Source organism: Callorhinus ursinus, unplaced genomic scaffold, assembly GCF_003265705.2.
Source record: "Callorhinus ursinus isolate GAN/ISIS: 27379988/994484 unplaced genomic scaffold, GSC_fseal_2.0 scaffold37, whole genome shotgun sequence".
NCBI lineage: Eukaryota > Metazoa > Chordata > Mammalia > Carnivora > Otariidae > Callorhinus > Callorhinus ursinus.
This window is the reverse complement of record NW_027397099.1, coordinates 5171858-5192192: the sequence shown is the minus strand read 5'-3', so window position 1 is coordinate 5192192 and position 20335 is coordinate 5171858. Positions and strand designations below refer to the sequence as shown.

The 20335-nt window shown below is 40.2% G+C and overlaps 1 protein-coding gene across 2 annotated transcripts in view; it reads left to right on the top strand.

The window, feature by feature from the left end:
* Positions 1–20335, top strand: part of TANGO6 (transport and golgi organization 6 homolog) — a 194521-nt gene that overhangs the window by 46884 nt on the left and 127302 nt on the right. For both annotated transcript variants that reach the window (XM_073880079.1, XM_025888967.2), the window contains exons 8-12: positions 829–941; positions 2380–2556; positions 5567–5699; positions 8772–8960; positions 16473–16607. In XM_073880079.1, the coding sequence (XP_073736180.1) occupies positions 829–941; positions 2380–2556; positions 5567–5699; positions 8772–8960; positions 16473–16607 (747 nt within the window). The remainder of the gene's footprint in view (positions 1–828; positions 942–2379; positions 2557–5566; positions 5700–8771; positions 8961–16472; positions 16608–20335) is intronic.

Sequence of the window (20335 nt, the reverse complement as noted above, 5' to 3'; positions counted from 1 at the left end):
TGAAAAAATAGAATTTTGCTCTTCTTAATTCTTTAAATTACCTGCTTTGGATTATTAATATTATAATTGGTTTACTTGTTTTATTCTTGGTAGATCACAAGCAATTGAGGGAGAACAACTCTTACTCATTTTTATATTCACTACAATGCCTAGGACAATGCTTGGATTCCAGTGGGTATTCACATAAATGTTGTTGAAGGCATTTGTGCTATCCTTTTTGAAAGGACAACTAAAATGTTGTAACATAATTACTGTTAACAAAAATTGACATCCTTACACGCTTAACCCTATAAAGTCAGTGCAGAGCTAGGTGCACATTGTAATTTTTTTTAACATTTATTGAATTAGAATAGGACATGCCCATATGGCAGTTAGATCTTAAGAGTGACAAATCTAGAGCAAGCTTTGTTTTATTTTTTAAATCTAGTTTTAAGTTTTTCTATTTGGCATTAATTGCTTGTTAGTTCCTGAGCAGGGCCTTCAGTAATTAGAGAATTATTGTGTAGATGAGTAATAGATTAGCAAGAGACACAAAGGTGATCAAAAGCAAGAAAGGAACGGGTCAGGAGATGGATTAATTTACCCATTTTCCCCTGAAGTTCTTCAGGCTGCGCACACGGAAGGGCACTGCTCCAGCTCAGGCTCCCTGTGTTTCAGCCTGTCTGCCAATCTCAAATGGTTTTCTTAGCCTTAGAGCTAAAATTGTTTGGTTTAGAACTAACGTGTTGCTTAAGAGAAAACTCTCTATGCTGCTAGTAGGTATGGTATTTGATTCCCATTCCTCTGGCCTTGTACTCATGGTACCTTTCACCATTTTCTTTTCCCTAGGTATACGTGGTCGGGAATGAACCTGTGACAGTTTTAATGGATTCCCTGCTTCCCGTCCTGGGAGTGCTCTTTTCTCTCTACTGTTTTACCAAACAAAGTGTGTCTCACATAAGGTAAAAAAACAAACAAACAAAAAAACCCAGAGAACCTTATTTGTTTATAGTGAAATCTTTATTGTATGTTTTTCTTATTCTTATTTTGAATATAAAACTTAATGCTACTTTATAATTTTTTTCTTTCAAAATCAGTAAAACATTTGAGGATTCTCTTATTCTGCTCATCTGCAAAAGAAAGAGAGCTTTTCAGATTGCAGGGGATTGGATGTAATTTTTAGAATGGCTTTCCTCAGCCTCTGTCCTAGACGTCAGAGACAAAATCCCTGTTTACATGTGTAAACATGTCACTCTTTGATCAGGGAGAAGTACTGGAATTACATGTCTAGGAAGGAGGACATGGAGAATGGATCATAACAACCTTGTGGGGAATGAGAAATCAAGTTGGGGAAATCTGGATCTGAATGTGGCACTCTGTCATTTAGACTTGGATTTGGTGTGAGTGCTGCTCAGTGTTGTTTGGAACGAAGGGATTTCTTAATCATCCAGAAAATAATCTCTTGTATTGGAATTCAAGTAGGCTTCATTTTGTGTCAGCTCTGTTTTCACAGATACTTACGTTGTTTCTTCCTCCTTATAAGGGTTTATATCCTTTTTAAATCCTAGGGAATTCTGATTTTTAGTGTTTGGAAATCCCCCACATGTGATCAGATATACAGTAATAATACCTTCTTCATAGGGTATTATGAAGACAGACTAGAAAGTGTTTAGCACTGTCCCTGGAAAATCGTAAACTCAGTAGACCACTTCCATCATCGTTGTTAAGCAGTGAAGGAAAACTCACATACTACTTTGGACTCTAACTTTTGGTCAGCACATCCTTAGAGCCCAGCTCTAGGAGCAGTGACAAGAGAGGAAGATGGGGACAATAAATATGTGAATTTGACTTCAAAGAACTGTCCATATAATAACTTACAGTTTTGAAACCCAAATATTCACAGCACTATCATGTCCTCATCAGAGACTGGGAAGGCGGAGGCAAATGTTTATTCCATCCCAATCCTCGTTGACTGGCAGAGATAAAAGGGGCTGAGGAATCAGCCAGAATTTGTTGGTATGCTGTTTCTTGGTCACCAGCTCTTGGTCCCGTTGGTAGATGGTTTTATCAGTGTAAACTTTCTTTCACAGGGCCTGATCCAAAGGCAATGCTACACTTGGAATTATTTTTTTTAAAAAACCATGTGTGGCTCCGGTGTCTTATCATGGTTGCTTCTAGGGCCAAAGATTAGTCAGTTACTCCTTGAATTTCAGGATATTAGATATATCCTGAAATTCACAGGAAGCATAGTTTCCAGTCCTACACTTCAGTAGTACTAGGTGGTCGTGCCAGCACTTAGAATGCCGTGGAACCTGACAGTCTTCCTTTCTTTTTTTATGTTAGCTTGTTAGATGTGTAGAGTAAGATGACAGGCTCATTTATAACTGCTTTTTCTGCCAGGTCACTTTGCCAAGAGATCTTATTATGGATTCTGGGGAAGCTAGAGAGGAAGAAGGCAATTGCCAGCCTGAAAGGATTTGCAGGATTGGACAAATCTGTGTCCTCTCTTCATTCTCTGTGTCAGTTTAGAGCTGCCACTCGAGGTGGCATCATGGTTACCATCAAAGAGGCCATTTGGTGAGTCCACCCATTCTTTACCCTCTCTCTTCGGACACAATTGCACCCAAAAGGCCCTTCCCGGACTTGTCCACTAAGGGGCGCTGATAGAACGGGACCTAGAACTTGAAGCAGCTGAGGTGCTGCTATTTATAATCTCTAAATGAAATGTGAGCGCCTTAAATAATCTTGCAGGTTTTTTTCCCAGATGCTAGCTAATAGTAGGTGCAATTTGCTGGAGCCTTACAGCTCTGCATCACAGGCCCACTTCACAAAGTCTTTGCCAGAGAATCAGAGTAAAGGGCAGTCACATGTTTACCCTCAGCACCAGAACCATCCATTTCTCTTTCTGACTCTCTAAATGGTGTATGTGTGTTCAGAGTCAGACTTATTCCTCAGGGAAATTGTCTAATTGCTATCTTTTATGTTAATTTTATGATGGGGGTTTCTTTCTCCTGGAGAGCAATTAGGATATTAGTGGAATGGATCGTTTATTTCTCTAACATCTTATAAGTATATTTTAAATTATTTCCTTTTTTTGGGTGATATGTGTAGATATTATTACCTTAGAATGTAAGTTCCTGTTGACCAGAGTCCCATACAGTTCTTAACTGACGGCTCAGATTTTTTTTTTTTTTTTTTTTGGATTTTATTTATTTATTTGACAGAGAGAGGGAACACAAGCAGGGGGAGTGGGAGAGGGAGAAGCAGGCTTCCCGTGGAGCAGGGAGCCTGATGTAGGGCTCGATCCCAGGACCCGGGGATCATGACCTGAGCCAAAGGCAGACGCCAAACGACTGAGCCACCCAGGCGCCCCAACAGCTCAGATTTTTACATCACATTCAAAGTGTGGCTGTTTGTTAAGGTGTAAATTTTATTTTTTGCTCCTGGTTAACTTAGTAAAGTTATAAGACACTCTTTCAATATGATGGACTTGAGGAAAATGGAGAACACATTGATTGCAAGCAGAATTATCAGTACAAACGCAAGCTACCAATTTCTTGAGAGTTGTTGAGCACTAATAGGTTTTGTGGTTGTAACTATGCCCCTGAACTGAAAGAGTTTAAAATTTCTTGACATGTTTATTTTACAAAAGCACTTTGGAACAGTTTAACCTGGGACCACTTTAGTGACTGTATAGAGAATTTTATAGTCTTTAACTTATCAGTAGTTAAAGCTAATTGCCATCATGACAAGTCTCTAGTGTACATCTTAGTGCACATATGTCAGAATCGACAGTTCTTATTGAAACTATAGTTTCTCTTCATGGTAGGAGAAAACTGAATAGGCAGTTACTGAATGAATCTCCATCTACTGCCAGAAGCAGTGGACCCTTAACTCCAGGTTTCTACATGGACTTCTAGGCATCCACAGTCCCTTTTGAAATTATATACAAGAAATTTTTTTCTGAAAATAGGGTCCATAGTTTTCATTGGATACTTAAGACACTCTATATCTCCAAAAAGTTGACATTCACTATATCAAAGAAGTGTGTGTGTGTGTGTGTGTGTGTGTATATGTTTGTGTGTGTGTGATTTTATCTTTTGTTCTAAAGATCTTGCTCCTGTTGCCAGTCCCCTAAAGGCAAATCTAAACCTTTTACCCTATCATTCTGTCCAGGAGCCCCAGTTATCAATAAAAAGTTTGTTTAAAGAAACACTAAAAGAGCAGCTTAGATTTCATGATCTTTGGATCCAGAATTTTTACTTTTCTGGAACTAAATAAACTACAGTATTTGGAATTGACTCATTTTTCATTGAAATTTTAAGAATGAATGAAATAGAGCTTCATAAGGTAATTATTGTCATGTCTTTTTAAAAAAGTATTTGAATATAATACTTCATTTTGACAGGATGGTTCAGAGAAGCTTAGAAGTGACTCTTAGCCATTTCAGTTTTTTTCCTAACATAAAATGTGATGTAGATACATGACTGATCTGAAGGACACTAGGAGATTCTGGGATAATACAAGAAATGATCTTAAGCTTAGTTTATAGGTTATTTATTTTACTAGAGGAGTATAAAGGCCATGTTATTAGTGAACTGGCAAATTGGGACTTACTGCCCAATGGGATGGCCAAATTAAGTTTATTTCATAATTGTACTTTTCAATGATATGAAGCAACATGTCACTTTTTTCTCAGTTTAGTCTGAAAACACTTTATTCCTTCTTTAATCACAAGAGTACATACCTTCTTTGTATAACACAAAAAAGCATAAAGAGGAAAACAAAAAGCAACTACGATCCTAGTCACTGTTTGCATTTTTTTTAGTGTTTTGTTTTGTAGTACATCTTTGTGCTTCTGTGTTTGTTTACGTGATATAGTATAACAATATCGTATCTTTGTTTTTTCATTTAATCTGCAATAAAACTAAAACCCTTAGTACCTCATGAGAAGTTTCTTAAAACTTTTTGCAGAAATCGTAGCATTGCTTTTAGTAACTTGGCCATATTTTATTACTTGGAAATTTGGCCTACTCAGTTTTCTGAGTCTTTACGCATTTCCATATTTCTGCTGGTTAGTTATTAGTTGAGATTGACTGCATGTTCCCTGTAAGGATAGTGTCTTTTCCTACTGCCCATAACCCTTCAGTGGCTCTTTGAAAAAAAGTCTAGCTTTCTTTGAATGGCCTTGAAGGCCCTCTGTGATCTGACCTTCCTTTGCAGACTTCTTTTTCTGTATTCTTCCTCAGGAACCAGAGTATCTGCATACAACCTATACTTTAATTTCTCCTTGCTTTTTCAATTTATTGAAATAATAGTAATTTCTCAACATCCATCTGCAAAGCCACCTCCTTCATGAGTCTTTTCCCCACTGAGCAAATGACTGCGTAGGACATGATACCCTACCTTCTGAGAATAAATACTTTTTCAGCATGGAGAAACAGGAAAATAACTTAAATTTTGGGATCTTTCTAATGATTTATTGTATGAAAATACCCTCTTACTTTAGAAGATTATTATGGAGTTTCAAAAAAAAAAAAAAATCTCTGGGTGACACTGCCAAGATAAATCTTACCCTGTGTTGCAGTGATGAAGATGAAGATGAAGCCCTGTACCAGAAGGTGTCCTCAGAGCAGTGCCAGGTAGAGCATCTTGGGGACTTGTTAGCCCACTGCCAAGAGTGCGGTTTGGCAGGTGACTTCTTCATCTTCTGCTTGAAGGTAAGAACTATGTATAGTAAGGACATGGTCAGCTGTATTCTGGGGTAGCACCAGGATCCCCTTTGAATTTTCAGTGCAGTCATAATTTTATTTTTTTTATTTATTATTATTTTTAAAGATTTTATTTATTTATTTGAGAGTGAGAGAGTGAGAGAGAGTTGAGAGGGGAGAGGGTGAGAGGGAGAAGCAGACTCCCCGCTGAGCGGGGAGCCCGATGTGGGACTCGATCCCGGGACTCCAGGATCATGACCTGAGCCGAAGGCAGACGCTTAACCGACTGAGCCCCCCAGGCGCCCTTATTATTATTGTTTTTTAAAGATTTTATTTACTTATTTGACAGAGAGAGACACAGTGAGAGAGGGAACACAAGCAGGGGGAGTGGGAGAGAGAGAAGCAGGCTTCCCGCCGAGCAGGGAGCCCGATGCGGGGCTCGATCCCAGGACCCTGGGATCACGACCCGAGCTGAAGGCAGACGCTTAATGACTGAGCCACCCAGGCACCCCAGGGCAGTCATAACTTTAGCTCCTAAAATTAAGGTCCTAATCTAAGAGAGAAATAATCAAAGGAGGTAAGAGTAATTTATTTTTTAGTAGCCTTTGGGTTGGTAAAAAGAAAAAAAACTTACCTTCAGCAGTACATGTATGATCGAACTATTTCCCGAGGTAATCTGCCCTAAATTTTGAGAGATGACCAGAGTAGAACTGTTGATCTATGAAAGGGTTAATCTTTGCTCTGTGTTGACAATAAGTACTCTTTTGAAGTTAATAGCAGGTTTTGCAGTTATGGAGTAATCCTTTATCCTTTCTGACTGTTGTTTTGTCAGGTATTTGGAAAGGAGATTTAGCAGTTCTGCCCTTCTCATTTCATTTTGTAACCACCTGAAACCTTTTCTGGGTCTGTTTCTTAGTGCTGGTGATTGTGCTTCCTCTTGCTCTAATCTCTGACAGTACCCAATTCTCTACTACTTATTTGCACTGTTTGAGACTGTAAACAGGGTGATCTCTGATTTTCTATCCTCCAGCTCTGCTTTCTCCCTTATTTTCCCTAAACAAAGTGTCTAAGGAGTTTTAGGAGTTTAAGGTTGGTGTAGTTATGGGGGAATTGCAAGGAGAGAATCAGGGCTAACACTTCTAGAACTTGAAGTAGGGGCCACTTTTTTGATAACTTTTCTTACCTCTTGTGTTCACATTTTAAAAAATGATTTATTTATTTATTTTGGAGAGAGAGAGAGAGAAAGGGGGAGAGAGAGCACAAGTGGGAGGGGCAGAGGGAGAGAGAATCTCAAGCTGACTCTGCACTGAGCACAGAGCCTGATGTGTGGCTCAATCTCACAACCCTGAGACCACAACCTGAGCTGAAACCAAGAGTCAGCTGCACAACCGCCTGTGCCACCCAGGCATCTCTTCCTGTATTCACATTCTATCCCCTTACCTAGCCACTCATTGTAAATAACATTCCAAGAAGATGTGCTCTTAAATGGAGAATTTAAAAAAATTGTTTAAAAAACAAAAAAAGTCAGGGGCGCTTGCATGGCTCAGTTGGTTAAGCGACCGAATCTTGATTTTGGCTCAGGTTGTGATCTCAGGGTCATGGGATCAAGCCCTTTGTCAGGCTCTACCTTGGGCATGCAGCCTGCTTGAAATTCTCTCTCTCCCTCTCCTGTCCTCCCCACCCCATGCTCTCTCTCTCTCTCTCTAAAATAAATAATAAGTAAAATCTTTAAAAAAACAAAAAAACCAGAGGGCTTTGCTCTAGGCCAAGGTTTCTGCACCTTAGTACCATTGGCATTTTGGGCTGGGTAATTTTTTTGTTGGGAGGCTGGGGGTTTCCTATCCTTGCTTGCTTGCTTGCTTTTTTTTTTTTTAAGATTTTATTTATTTATTTGACAGAGAGAAACACAGTGAGAGAGGGAACACAAGCAGGGGGTGCGGGAGAGGGAGAAGCAGGCTTCCCGCTGAGCAGGGAGCCTGATACGGGGCTCGATCCCAGGACCCTGGGATCATGACCTGAGCCGAAGGCAGACGCTTAACGACTGAGCCACCCAGGCACCCCTCCTGTGCTTTCTTGTAGGATGTTTAGTAGCATCCCTGACCTCTACCACTAGATGCCTATATCACTTCCCAGTTATGACAACCAGAAATGTCCTCAGACACTGCTAACTCTCCCCTGGGAAGCAGAAATTCCCAGGCACGGTTGGGAACCATTGCTCTAACATGCCACTTAGGGGACTCCTGGGTGGCTCAGTCGTTAAGCGTCTGCCTTTGGCTCAGGTCATGATCCCAGGGTCCTGGGATCGAGCCCCGCATCGGGTTCCCTGCTTGGCGGGAAGCCTGCTTCTCCCTCTCCCACTCCCCCTGCTTGTGTTCCCTCTCTCGCTGTGTCTCTCTCTGTCAAATAAATAAATAACATCTTTGAAAAATAAAAATAAACTGCCTCTTTCTTTGGTAAAGCATTAATTGTTAAGGAACTTAAGGTTTTCCCTTCCCAAGGAAATTTACAGTGTGAAGTGTAGGGGAAAAGCCTACAAACCCCACAGTAATGAATTATCTACTAGTAGAGATTAAATATTATAGAGAGAAAAGTGCTGAAAGCATTTAATAGTCTCTAAAAAGTGTTTGAAAATATTACATGGCTTGAAGTCTCAGTTCAGCAGGGCTAGTGGTAGAGATCGTAAAAAATGCTGATGAAGTAAGTAGCCTATCATACTAGTTCTCTTTGTATAGGTATGCTTTTTATTATGAAGTTTTAAATCTTCATATAAATATCATAATATACATATTATTCTACAATTTCCATTTTTCTCTCAACACTGTTCTTGAGATCTTTGTTTTGATTTCCATATTGGTCTAGTTTATTTATTTCAACTGCTCCAGTATAATAAATGCAGTTTATTTATTCCTTCTCCTATTGCTAGACCTTTGTCTCCAAATTTTGGCTATTGTAAATAATGCTACAATGAACACTTAGACTAGTTCTTTACATATACATTTCAAACAGAGTTTTCTCACTGTTGTTGATGCCCTTAGTTCTATGGTTTTTTCCTTCACTTTTTCTTTTCTCCAATGCTGATAGGAGTTGACTCATGTGGCCATGGAAAATGAAGCAGAGTTAAAAACAAAGCACTTCTCCAGCAAAAGCCTCTTGGAATTAGAGCAGCACCAAAGTCTTGTGGAAGGCCAGGAGCAGAAGCTGCTGGTCCTACAGCTGTTGGCTGTTCTCTGCGAGAGGATGTCTGAGCAGATATTCACAAACATCTCTCAGGTCAGTGGCTGCCACGTTCCAGATCCCAGGCTGGTAGTATTTGTCTATTTTGGTTTCTTTACGTGCTTTCCAAAAAATGTTAAAAAAAAAAAAAAAGAAGTTGCTCAGAGGATGGCTTGAGTACACCTGCCTCCGTGTTACCTGGAATGCTGCTTAAACATGCAGAGTACTGAGCCCGTGACAGCCAACGGAATCCGCACTTGCGGAGGTCCCACCATGTTAGAGAAACTGGCATGTTAGAGAGGCTCCGGCTGTGATTCTCATGCAGAGAAAACTTTGAGAATTGTTGTAGATACTGATGTGTTACATTACAGGGTCTTCATGTTGGGGGGCAAACACAATTTTCTGAGTCTTTTTCAAAATACGGATGCCTGGCCCACTGCTTATAGAGATTCTGATTCAGCATGTCTGCATTAGCGCCTGGGCATCTCTATTTTTTTAAGCCCCATGGATGATTCTAACATGTGTCAAAAGTTGAGCATGATTAGAAAACTTAAATTTAAAAAAAAATCGTTAATGATAATAATACCACTTTGAATTTCATAGATCTACCTGATGCCCTATCTCCACAGCAGCCTATGAAGTTTTAAGATGTTTTTTAAAATGTTTGAAGGGTACTATAGCTATGTGAATCAGTTCCTGGATTTTGTTGGCTCAGACATTATGTTTACCAGCTTCATAAAAAAATAGGAAATAAAAGGGGCTCCTGGCTGGCTCAGTCAGTAGAACGTGTGACTCTTGATCTCAGGGTCGTGAGTTTGGGCCCCACATTGGGTGTGGGGCCTACTTAAAAAGAAAAAAAAATTAAAAAAAAAACAACAAACAAAAAACCCAGGAAATAGAAGTAATAAAGCATAGGAAATGCAGTCACCATATTTTTACCATTATTACTGGAATTAGTTGTTGCTTGGCTGGTGAATAGTCAGTTGTAAGATGGTATCATTGTCACGCTTAAATCTGATTCTTCAGCTCTTTGTATCGCCCTCATTGTCATCTGCCTTCGGGTGTTGCTAAGCAGCGTTTCACTATAGCTCCTGCTGAGAAAATTTGCAGCTGTCTGTCAGCTCCAACTTACGTGCCTGTTTAATGAGAATTATGTTCATGATTTCTTTTTTGCTTCTTATTCCTTCAGTTCACTGACTCTGTGTTACCCAGTAGGGTGATTTGTTTCTCCTGTGTTTGTATCAGTTCCCTAAAGACTTTTTCACCCAGACCTTATGTTTTTGTCTGAAGATGCTAGTTGGAAGGGAAAATGGCTTAAAAACTATATGACTTGAGCTTTTGCACTTAGCTGCCTTTGTTCCTAATTAAGGAACAATGGTTTTAGGCTGATAGAGAAGTGACTTGTCTCATTAAATTATCCTTCAGCTAAGGTTAAAATGTATCAAGATGAAAAGAACCACAAAAAAATATTAAATTGCATTTAGTAGTTTTACTACTAGTGATAATTTTAGTATTTATTTTGAAATACACACACATATGGATAAGTTATAAATAATATATGTTATAAGTAATTTTGTTAATATCATTAGGAACCAAGATTTTCAGCATAAGAAAAAAAGTTATGAATATAAAATTACAGAGCTTGACTAAAATTCCTATAATAGTGACTTTCATTTGGAAGTATTCATATGAACTCACAATTAATTTTTTCTTTTTAAAAAATAGATAGTCCCTTGCTCATTCCACTGTCCATGCCAGGCAGCAGTGACAACCCAGCTATACTGAGCATCCTTTGTGCTGGACTGTAGTTTCTAAATATCACGTCCTACTGGAAGAACACAAAGCTCATTGGAGTAAAGGTTCATTCAAGGTCTAGGGCAGGAATTGTCCACTGTAAGCCTCAGGGCATCTTGTTGTGCCTAAAGAAAAGGAAGATGCCTGAGATGAATGAAGTCATATCAGTAGTACTCAGGAGCCAACTTGAAAGATCTCCTCTTGGCCACAGATAGGGCATTTTGAGTATTAAAAAGAATAATGCCTGGGGGCACCTGGGTGGCTCAGTCGGTTAAGGGTTAAGGGCTGCCTTTGGCTCAGGTCATGATCCCAGGGTCTTGGGATTGAGTACCAAATGGGGCTTCAAGCTCATCGGGGAGCCTACTTCTCCCTCTCCCTCTCCCTCTGCCTGCCTGTCTGCCTACTTGTGATCTCTCTCTCTCTCTATCAAATAAATAAATAAATAAAATCTTAAAAAAAAATGCCTGCAACACATCAAAGTTATAAAAACCTGAGCCACTGTCCCCTTCTCCCCCCTAAAATCCCTTTTGGACATCTCTGGAAGTTTCTAGGGCATCAAGTCATTATTTTGTAAATTGATAAACAAAAGAATAAAACGTTTATCTTACCTTTTCTGTCAGCACTGTATTTCATTGTAACCAAATAGCTGGTGCAAAAATTTTCTTTATATAAGAATCACAGCTAAAATATTCAAAAAGAGACCTACAAATTAATATTTTGCAATCCCATAATGAAATAATGGATCTAGGTGACAATCAATGTCTGCTAAAACTATTAGGGGTACTGTATAATGAATGTAATTAGGCCAAATACATCCAACTCAACTGATCCTTTTTTCTCCCAGCATTTTATTATGAATACTTTCAAACTTGAAAGAATTTTATAGTGAATACCTATATACCTACAACTTAGATTCTACTATTAGGATTTTATTATATTTGCTTTATCACATATTTATCTATGTTTCCATCTGTCTATCCATTTTGTTTTCCATCTGTTTATCCATTTACTTTTTGGTGGATTTCAGGGTCAGTGTATATATCAGTGTATGTTCCCCTAAATATTTTCAGCCTGGAATGATTGATCTCAACATCACCAGAAGTAGACAGACATGTGTCTCCTAATGTAATGCAATAGGAGGTATGTAGCACCACCTGGGAAGGGTTCTTCCCCCCAAAAACAAAGAAAACCCCACAAACAAGCAAACAAAAGACAAAAAAGTCCATAAAATGTGAATCTGAATCTAATCAAGGAAACTGAGGGTACAGCAATGCTATGCCATGAAGAAGCAAAATCAGCCAATTTCAGAATGTGAGACATTCTAGAGTACAGATGACCCAGTTTCTTCATCAAGTAAATGGCATAAAAAAGGAGCAAGGCTTCTGTAACTTAAAAGAGACATATCAACTAAATGCAGTGTGTGCATTCTCATTCAAACATACCAATTGTGTGAGAAGACATTTTTACAACAGTCATGGGCCAAGTATTAGAAAGTATAAGGAATTTTTATCGAGAGTAATCATGGTACGGTAGTTATGTATTGTTGGGTTTTTTGTTTTTTTTTAAGATTTTTATTTTTAAGTAATCTCTACACCCAACTTGGGGCTCAAACTTAGAATCACAAGATCAAGAGTCACGTGCTCTACTGACTGAGCCAGCCGGGTGCTCCTGGTATTACAGTAGTTCTGTTAAAAAAGAAAAACTCCTTGTTAGAATGTATATTGAAGTATTTATGGATAAAAGATTAAAAAATTCAATAAAACATATTGGCAGATAGTATACGAGAAGATACAGAGAGGAATAAACCATTCAGTGGTCTGTGTAGGGATACAGAGCCCTGTACCAACTCCCCAGTTCCTTCATTCTTTTTTTTTTTTTAAATTTAATTTTATTTAGTTTTTTTTTTTTTAAGATTTTATTTATTAGAGCATGAGTGAGAGAGCACAAGCTGGGGGAGGAGCAGAGGCAGAGGGAGAAGGAGACTCCCCCCTGAACAGGAAGCCTGACACAGGGCTTGATCTTGGGACTCCAGGATCATGACCGGAGCTGGATGCAAATGCTTAACCGACTGAGCCACCCAGGCGCCGCCCCACCTCCTTCATTCTGCACATATGTAGTAAAGGCCCACTGTGTGCCACATACTCTTCTGGGTGCCAGGGACACAGCAGTGAACAACACACATATCTATCCTCATGGGATTACATTCACGCAGGAGAGAGAGACAGTAAACAAGTAACTACCAGAGAGAAAAATCAAACAAAGGGGATGTAAAGACAGTGTGGTAGATAGAGTCGTCATGGAGAACCTCACTGAGAAAGTGGCTTTTTTTTTTTTTTTTTTGAGAGAGAGAATGAACACGTGTGCGTGTGCATGAGCGGGTGGGGTGGGGCAGAGGGAGAGGAAGAGAGAGAATCTTAAACAGGCTCCACATCCAGCGTGGAGCCCAACATGGGGCTCGAGCTCACAACCCTGAGATTGGACCTGAGCTGAAATCAAGAGTCGGTAGCTTAATCTCCTGAGCCACCCAGGACCCCTCCAGAAAGGCTTATGACCAGAGATCTGGAAGCAGGGAAGGAGGGAGCCTCAGAGATACCTCGGGGAAGAGTGTTCCAGCTAAGAGGAAGCATGTCTCCAGTGTGGAGGGCTCAGCAAGGAGGCCAGTGTAAATGGAGTGGGATGAGTGAGATTTCCTTTTTTTTGTCCTTTCAAAAAATTGCTACCTTTGCACCTTTCTGTATTTAGATCTCTGTACTTGGCAGAGTAGAAGTGCTTTATATGATTTTTTTTTCTCATATATTAAAAACGCTTTTAACACAAGTAACACATGCTCATTGTAGAAATATTAAACAACAAGTGCATAATTTAAGAAGTATGGACTTCTGATTAAAGATAATATATTGAACACATGTGTTTATCTGCTCCTTCTGGAAACCACAGGGGCCAACAGAGCAGGAGAGGAGAGAGAGCAGATAAAAGAGAGTAACATTTGGAAACTGGGAAATAGCTGATCTAGCAGCTCCGAAAATGGAGAGCTATGTGCCTGCATGGGAGAAGTCAAGAAGCAAAGCACTATACCTCAATGAAGCTGTTCACATTTTATTTTGAACAGAAAAAGAAAAAAAAAGGCAAGCTACTTCTCATTGCAGAACACTGGAAGGACTGGAGGTGGTAGATGAGCTGTAAAGATGAAGCTGAATTTAGAGCTTAAAACAGGTTGAAAGGCTCTGCAAGGTTCAGTAGACCCCTTGATTCCTTCCTCAGATTTGTACAAACACCTCCCCTTCCCAGCGAAAGCCCAGAGGCATATTCTTGAGAGATGGTGAACTTGGGTGGCAGCAGCAAACTGAAAAACTGGAGCATTAGGTTGCTGTCTGCAGACTCAACAGTGAGGCCTCAGCCCGCTCCCACCCGACTGCCAGGATGTTGGCAGCAGGTTTATACATCCCCATTGGAAGGGGAGAGGAGGTAGGGAATTAATATCTGTAACGTGTTCAGAACAGTACCTGGTAAATAGTAAATGTTTAATGTTATTATTAAGCACCTAAACCATTAAATGTGGTTGCCTCTGTAGAGCCACAAGCAGACGGGGAGAAGTGGGGTAGGGCACCGCTGTTTTTTATTATAAACGTTCAGGAATATTTGGCTTTTTAGATTACATAACATTACAAAAATGGTTAAGTAAAAAGTAAAAGTCTCTCCCTCCTCTCCACAACGTATGTAAATTCTAGAACACGCTTCAGTTACATACCTATCCTTGTGACTGGCAGCTGCATCAGTCACAGGAAATGAGTAGTAGCCGGGAGGAGCTGTTGTCCAGATGGGCATGGTGGTTTTGTTGCTACAAGAAAAAAGCTTGGGGGAAAGGCACTTCATGGATGACAATAACAGCTGGCTATCAAACCATAGTTTAAACTCCCAGATGTTTTGTTTTTTGGTTTTGGGGATTTTTTTTTACATACATACAAGCATAGAGTTTTTTTCTTAACAAAAATAGGATCATACTGCTTGTTTTGCAGCATCTTCATATATATATATAGAGAGAGAGAGAGAAGAAGGACTTAGAAGAAGTGGAAAGGGCTAGATCTTTTCCAGCAATTTAACAGTACATTTGTGCTGAAGTAGGAGCTTCCTATAATCAAGGGGTGCTTTAGAAAACTTTGTGGAGGCAAAAGATGGTAAGTGTAGCATTTTCTCTAGAAAGGCCAGTGTCCTTAACTTCTAATATCAGTAAAGTCTTAGGCTTGAGAGGGTAGTGAAAATTGCCATAACCAGCGTTATTCATTTCAGTAAGTGGAACTTTTAATAACCTTTCTAGTTTCCTGCCTTGCTCCAAAGACAAGTGGTAACAAGCCATTCTCCTGACTTTAAGCTTGCAATAGACTCTAGCATAGCATAGCATGTGATTTGCCCAGAGAATTAAACATGCAAGCTTGCATGGTATTTAGAGGCTTATTATTACCTATCTCAGCTGTACCACTTTCAAAATGATTTTTCCCTTTTGAGCCATTAATCCTGAATATGCGTGTGTGTGTGCATGCTTGCACGTGTGTGCATTCAGATGCACGGATGTGTGTGTGTTTGCTTTTATTCAAAGTTATTTCTACTTAAGGTGATTAATGCAAGTGCAGTTAAAATGATGCTGACCAAATTAATTCCATTTAAAGCTTAGTTAGCCAAATGCTGTATAAAATCTTAAATATGAATAATCTTAATCCTTTAAAAATATTTGATACTTAAAAAAATGACTCTGGATCTTTGTACAGGTTGTTTGGGGATTCAGTTCTAGATAAAATTGAGCGCCTCTTCCTCCATTCTTTGCTTACTAGAATCAGACTGTCACAACCAGGTTGGGGCAGGGGGAGTCCACATTAGGAGAAGCAGATCTAGGACCCTCTAAGATGGTCAGAAAGTATCAAATCATTTTTCATTTTAATTTCCTGGCAAAATTCATGAAAAGTCAAGGATGTTGGTTAGTATATTAAAACATTTGGGAAAGTATCAGTGAGGTTTCTCATTTACTGACTACATGGCCTTGACCAGCTCACAGATTCTTCACCAAAAAATGAGGACGGGGTGCCTGGCTGGCTCAGTCAGGAGAGCATGTGACTCTTGATTGTGGGGTCATGAGTTTGAGCCCCACATTGGGAGTAGAGTTTACTTAAAAAAAATTGAGGGGGCGCCTGGGTGGCTTAGTCTGTTCAGCGTCTGCTTTCAGCTCAGGTCATGATCCCCGGGTCCTGGGATCGAGCCCTGCATCAGGCTCCCTGCCTAGTGGGGAGTGTGCTTCTCTCTGCCCCTCTGCCCCTCTCTGTCTGCCCCTCTCCCCACTTGTGCTTTCTCCCTTTCTCTCTCAAATAAATAAATTTTTTTTTAATTTATGGGGGCACAGTGCACACAAGCACGGGGGGGTGGTAGTGGCAGGCAGAGGGAGAGGGAGAAGCAGACTCACCACTGAGCAGGAAGCCTGACATGGGGCTCGATCCCAGGACTCTGGGATCATGACCTGAGCTGAAGGCAGACCCTTAACGTGCAGAGCCACCCAGGCGCCCCTAAATAAATAAAATCTTAAAAAAAAAATGAGGACAGGAGCATTGACCTCCCAGAGTTGACATGAGATGTAGGTGATACTGTGCACTTAAGACACTGAGCACCATGCCTGTTCTTGCAGGTTCTTGCCCTTCATGATGTTGATGAGGAAGAAGGTGAGGATGTAGAGAGAATTTTGAGATTCTTTTTCTTAGTCCTCACCGATTCTAAATTCTCTTTCTGTCGCAGATTGTGGACTTCGTAGCAGCCACGCTGCAGCGAGCGTGTGCAAGCTTGGCGCACCAGGCAGAGAGTACCGTGGAGTCGCAGACACTGAGTATGTCCATGGGGCTGGTGGCTGTCATGCTGGGAGGAGCGGTTCAGGTGAGTGGCAGACATGAGCCAAAGTTGGATGGAGGGAGGAGAGAAGACAGAAACTTGTTGCTTCCCTTCTTACCCTTGTAGAAAATCAGAATGGACGTTGCACTTAGGAGAATGAGGATAAACAAGTCAGGTGTTAATAAGAATTCTCTCCAATTTATTTATTATTTATTTGAGAGGGAGACAGCACAGATGAGAGGGGCAGAGAGAGAATCTCAAGCAGACGCCACACTGAGCGCAGAACCTGACACAAGGCTCGATCCCAGGACCCTGAGACCATGACCTGAGCCGATACCAAGAGTCAGGCACTTAACCGACTGTGCCACCCAGGTGCCCCGAGTGCATGTATGTTTTACATGCTTAATTTATAATATTTAAATTCGTTCACTCACAAAATATTTATTGTTGGGGCACCTGGGTGGCTCAGTTGTTAAGCGTCTGCCTTCGGCTCAGGTCATGATCCCAGGGTCCTGGGATTGAGCCCCGCATTGGGCTCCCTGCCCAGCGGGAAGCCTGCTTCTCCCTCTCCCACTCCCCCTGCTTGTGTTCCCTCTCTCGCTGTGTCTTTCTCTGTCAAATAAATAAATAAAATCTTAAAAAAAAAAAAAGAATAGTCTTTGTTTCCATAAGTTGAGGGTTTTTTTGCTTTTCTCTTATTTAACACTTATAATTTCATACCGCATCCCAAATGGAAAATAGAACACAGATATTTCCATTTCCCTTTCTAGAAGCCCATTGTTGGGGGACTGGCAATGTAAATTAGTCATGTTTTAAGAGAGATTCACCTGGCTGATAAAAATGTATGTCCTTACCTGTCCCTGCCCTTCCGTGAGCCATCCTGACTCACTGATTACATCCTGGATTACTCTGACTTTGCATTTAGTTAAGTGAACTTAAACATGTCACCCCTTTACTTTTGCCCTAGATCTATTAGTTTTTTTTTTTTTTCCTGTTTGATTCATGGATTCATAAGGGGCTTCTATAGAAATGCTGGGTTTTCTGTTTTGTTTTAGAAAAAAAGTTGTGATTCTTAATTATGTTTTCAGATCGTCATTGTCAGGCAAAAGCCTTTGCTTCAGAGTCTAGATTATATTGTATCTACCCCTGTTTAGAGTTCATTGTTTTATTTTTTATTTTTTTATTTTTTTATTTTTTTAAAGATTTTATTTATTTATTCATGAGAGACAGAGGAGGAGAGAGAGAGAGAGAGAAGCAGAGGGAGAAGCAGGCTCCCAAGGAGCAGGGAGCCTGATGCGGGACTCGATCCCAGGACCCTGGGATCATGACCTGAGCCGAAGGCAGACGCTTAACCATCTGAGCCACCCAGGCGCCCAGAGAGTTCATTGTTTTAGATAATGAAACAGAATCGAACAACATTTAAACCTTTCTTTCCTTTCTAATTTATGTAATTAAGTTGATTATTAGAACATAGTGTCTGGGAAGAGGAGTTAATTTGGAGAAAGTGTAGGTCTAAGACTGCTAACAAGACAAGTGTTATTCCAAACTCATTTTCTAAATTTCAGGGTTGGTCATTAGTGAAAGTGTGATGTTGTAACTTCCTGTCCCCTTAGGAAGCAGTTTCTTAATGATGTTCCAGGTCCCATCAGGTACCCTAACACACTGCTGCATAGAGCTGATGTGAGCTTTGAGGCTCAGGGTGGTGGGGCTGGGACTCGAACCCACATCCTGGGATCTCATACCACATTTTCATTTTCGGAGACTATCATAGAGTGAACTCATTCAGGAAATATTTATCATGTGCCTCTTTGTCCTCATGGAGCTTACCTTCTGGTGGCTGTGATTAAGCCAGTGAATTCTTAATTTTTTTAGAAAAGATTCATATTTCTGTATCTCATGTGTCGCTCATTATAAAACAGGCTGTACTGCATGCTGACTTAGAACCAAAATAAAAATACCAGTTGTAAATAAATTCAGTGATGTCAGAAATAAGAACTGGACATGTGAACTGCTCAGCTAAATATCTGAAGAAACATAGATGATATACAGAAGTAAGAACACAAAGAATAAACATAAGTATTTTTTGGAATTAGGAATTTTTAGGTCAGCATTTTATTGCTGGATGAGACCTTTGGATTCTTCCAAAATAGTGATTCTCACTGGAGCATGACAAGGCAGGATGAGAATTTGTATGCCCCTTAGGTGAGCTTTGTAAAGGCTCATGTGGGACTTTTTCAGTGGACACATGCCCTCCTCTGACTGTCAGTTGGTTCTCATATGTTTACCTCTGCAGACATGCTCCCTTCCACCACTCACCACCCTTAATCCCATCCTACTGGTCCAAGCTCCAGTTCTTGAATTTGAAAACTTGCAGAAATTCAGAACAACTCCCCATCTAACTGGTTCATTCCTGACACCCTGAAAGAAATCATAGACGTAGGCTGGCATAGCTCTGCTCATTCCACTTCTGAAGTATTCCAGAGACTCTGGAAGAGACACAGCCAGATAAAGGAATCTCACTCACTTGTGGGCTTCAGGCCTCAGGGCCTTCTACGCAGAATTCTGAAGTCTGGATATGAGATCTGTGCTGAGAAGCATGACAGGAGTAGAAATGAGGGCTATATGGTTAATTCTCAATTTTGATATGGCCTCGGTGACCCTTGAAAAATAATTAATAGGGCGCCTGGGTGGCTCAGTCGTTAAGCATCTGCCGTCGGCTCAGGTCATGATTCCAGAGTCCTGAGATCGAGTGTGTTCCTGCTCTTTCTCTCTCTCTGTCAAATTAATAAATAAAATCTTTAAAAAAATAATAATAATGACTCAGTGGTTCCATTTTCTCATCTATCAATTAAATGCATATTACTTTATACCTCAAAAATATTTTGAACATTTATGAACAAAATAGTTGGCACCTGTAGTCTTGGATTTCCCTGATTATTCTCATAGTGGAAAATCTATAGGCTTATGAAGCTGAAGGAATGCATAACTTTAATCTTAAGCCTTATAAACTATTTGAGTCAGAATCCACCTACTTGCCTATGATGATTAGAGAAGTTACCCAATGAATAAGATGAATCCCACAATGACTAAGAAGTTTGAAAATTGGAAGAAAAGATAGTTGGATTTTTTATTATTAGACTTCCTTTTTTTAATTTAAAAGATTTTTATTTATTTATTATTTGACAGAGAGACAGTGAGAGAGGAAACACAAGCAGGGGGAGTGGGAGAGGGAGAAGCAGGCCTTCCGCCGAGCAGAGAGCCCGATGCGGGACTCGATCCCAGGACCCTGGGATCATGACCTGAGCCGAAGGCAGATGCTTAACTACTGAGCCACCCAGGTGCCCCTAGACTATTTTTTTAGAGCAGTTTTAGGTGCATAGCAAAATTAAGCAGGAGGTAGAGAGATTTCCCACATACCTCCTGCCCCACAGAGCACAGCCTCCCCCACTAGCAACATTCTGCACAGGAGAGATACGTTTATTACTATCAGTGACCCTACATTGGCACATCATTGTCACTCATAGTCTGTAGTTTACATTATGGTTCACTCTTGGTATTGTACACTCTATGGGTTTTGACAAATGGATAATGACATGTATCTATTATTATAATATCATTCAGAATAGTTTCACTGCCCTTAAAATTCTTTGTGCTCTGCCTATTCATCTTTCCCATCAAACCCTTGGCAACCACTGATCTCTTTACTTTCCGCAGTTTTGTCTTTTCCAGAATGTAATTTAGTTGGGATCATATACTTTGTAGCCTTTCCATAC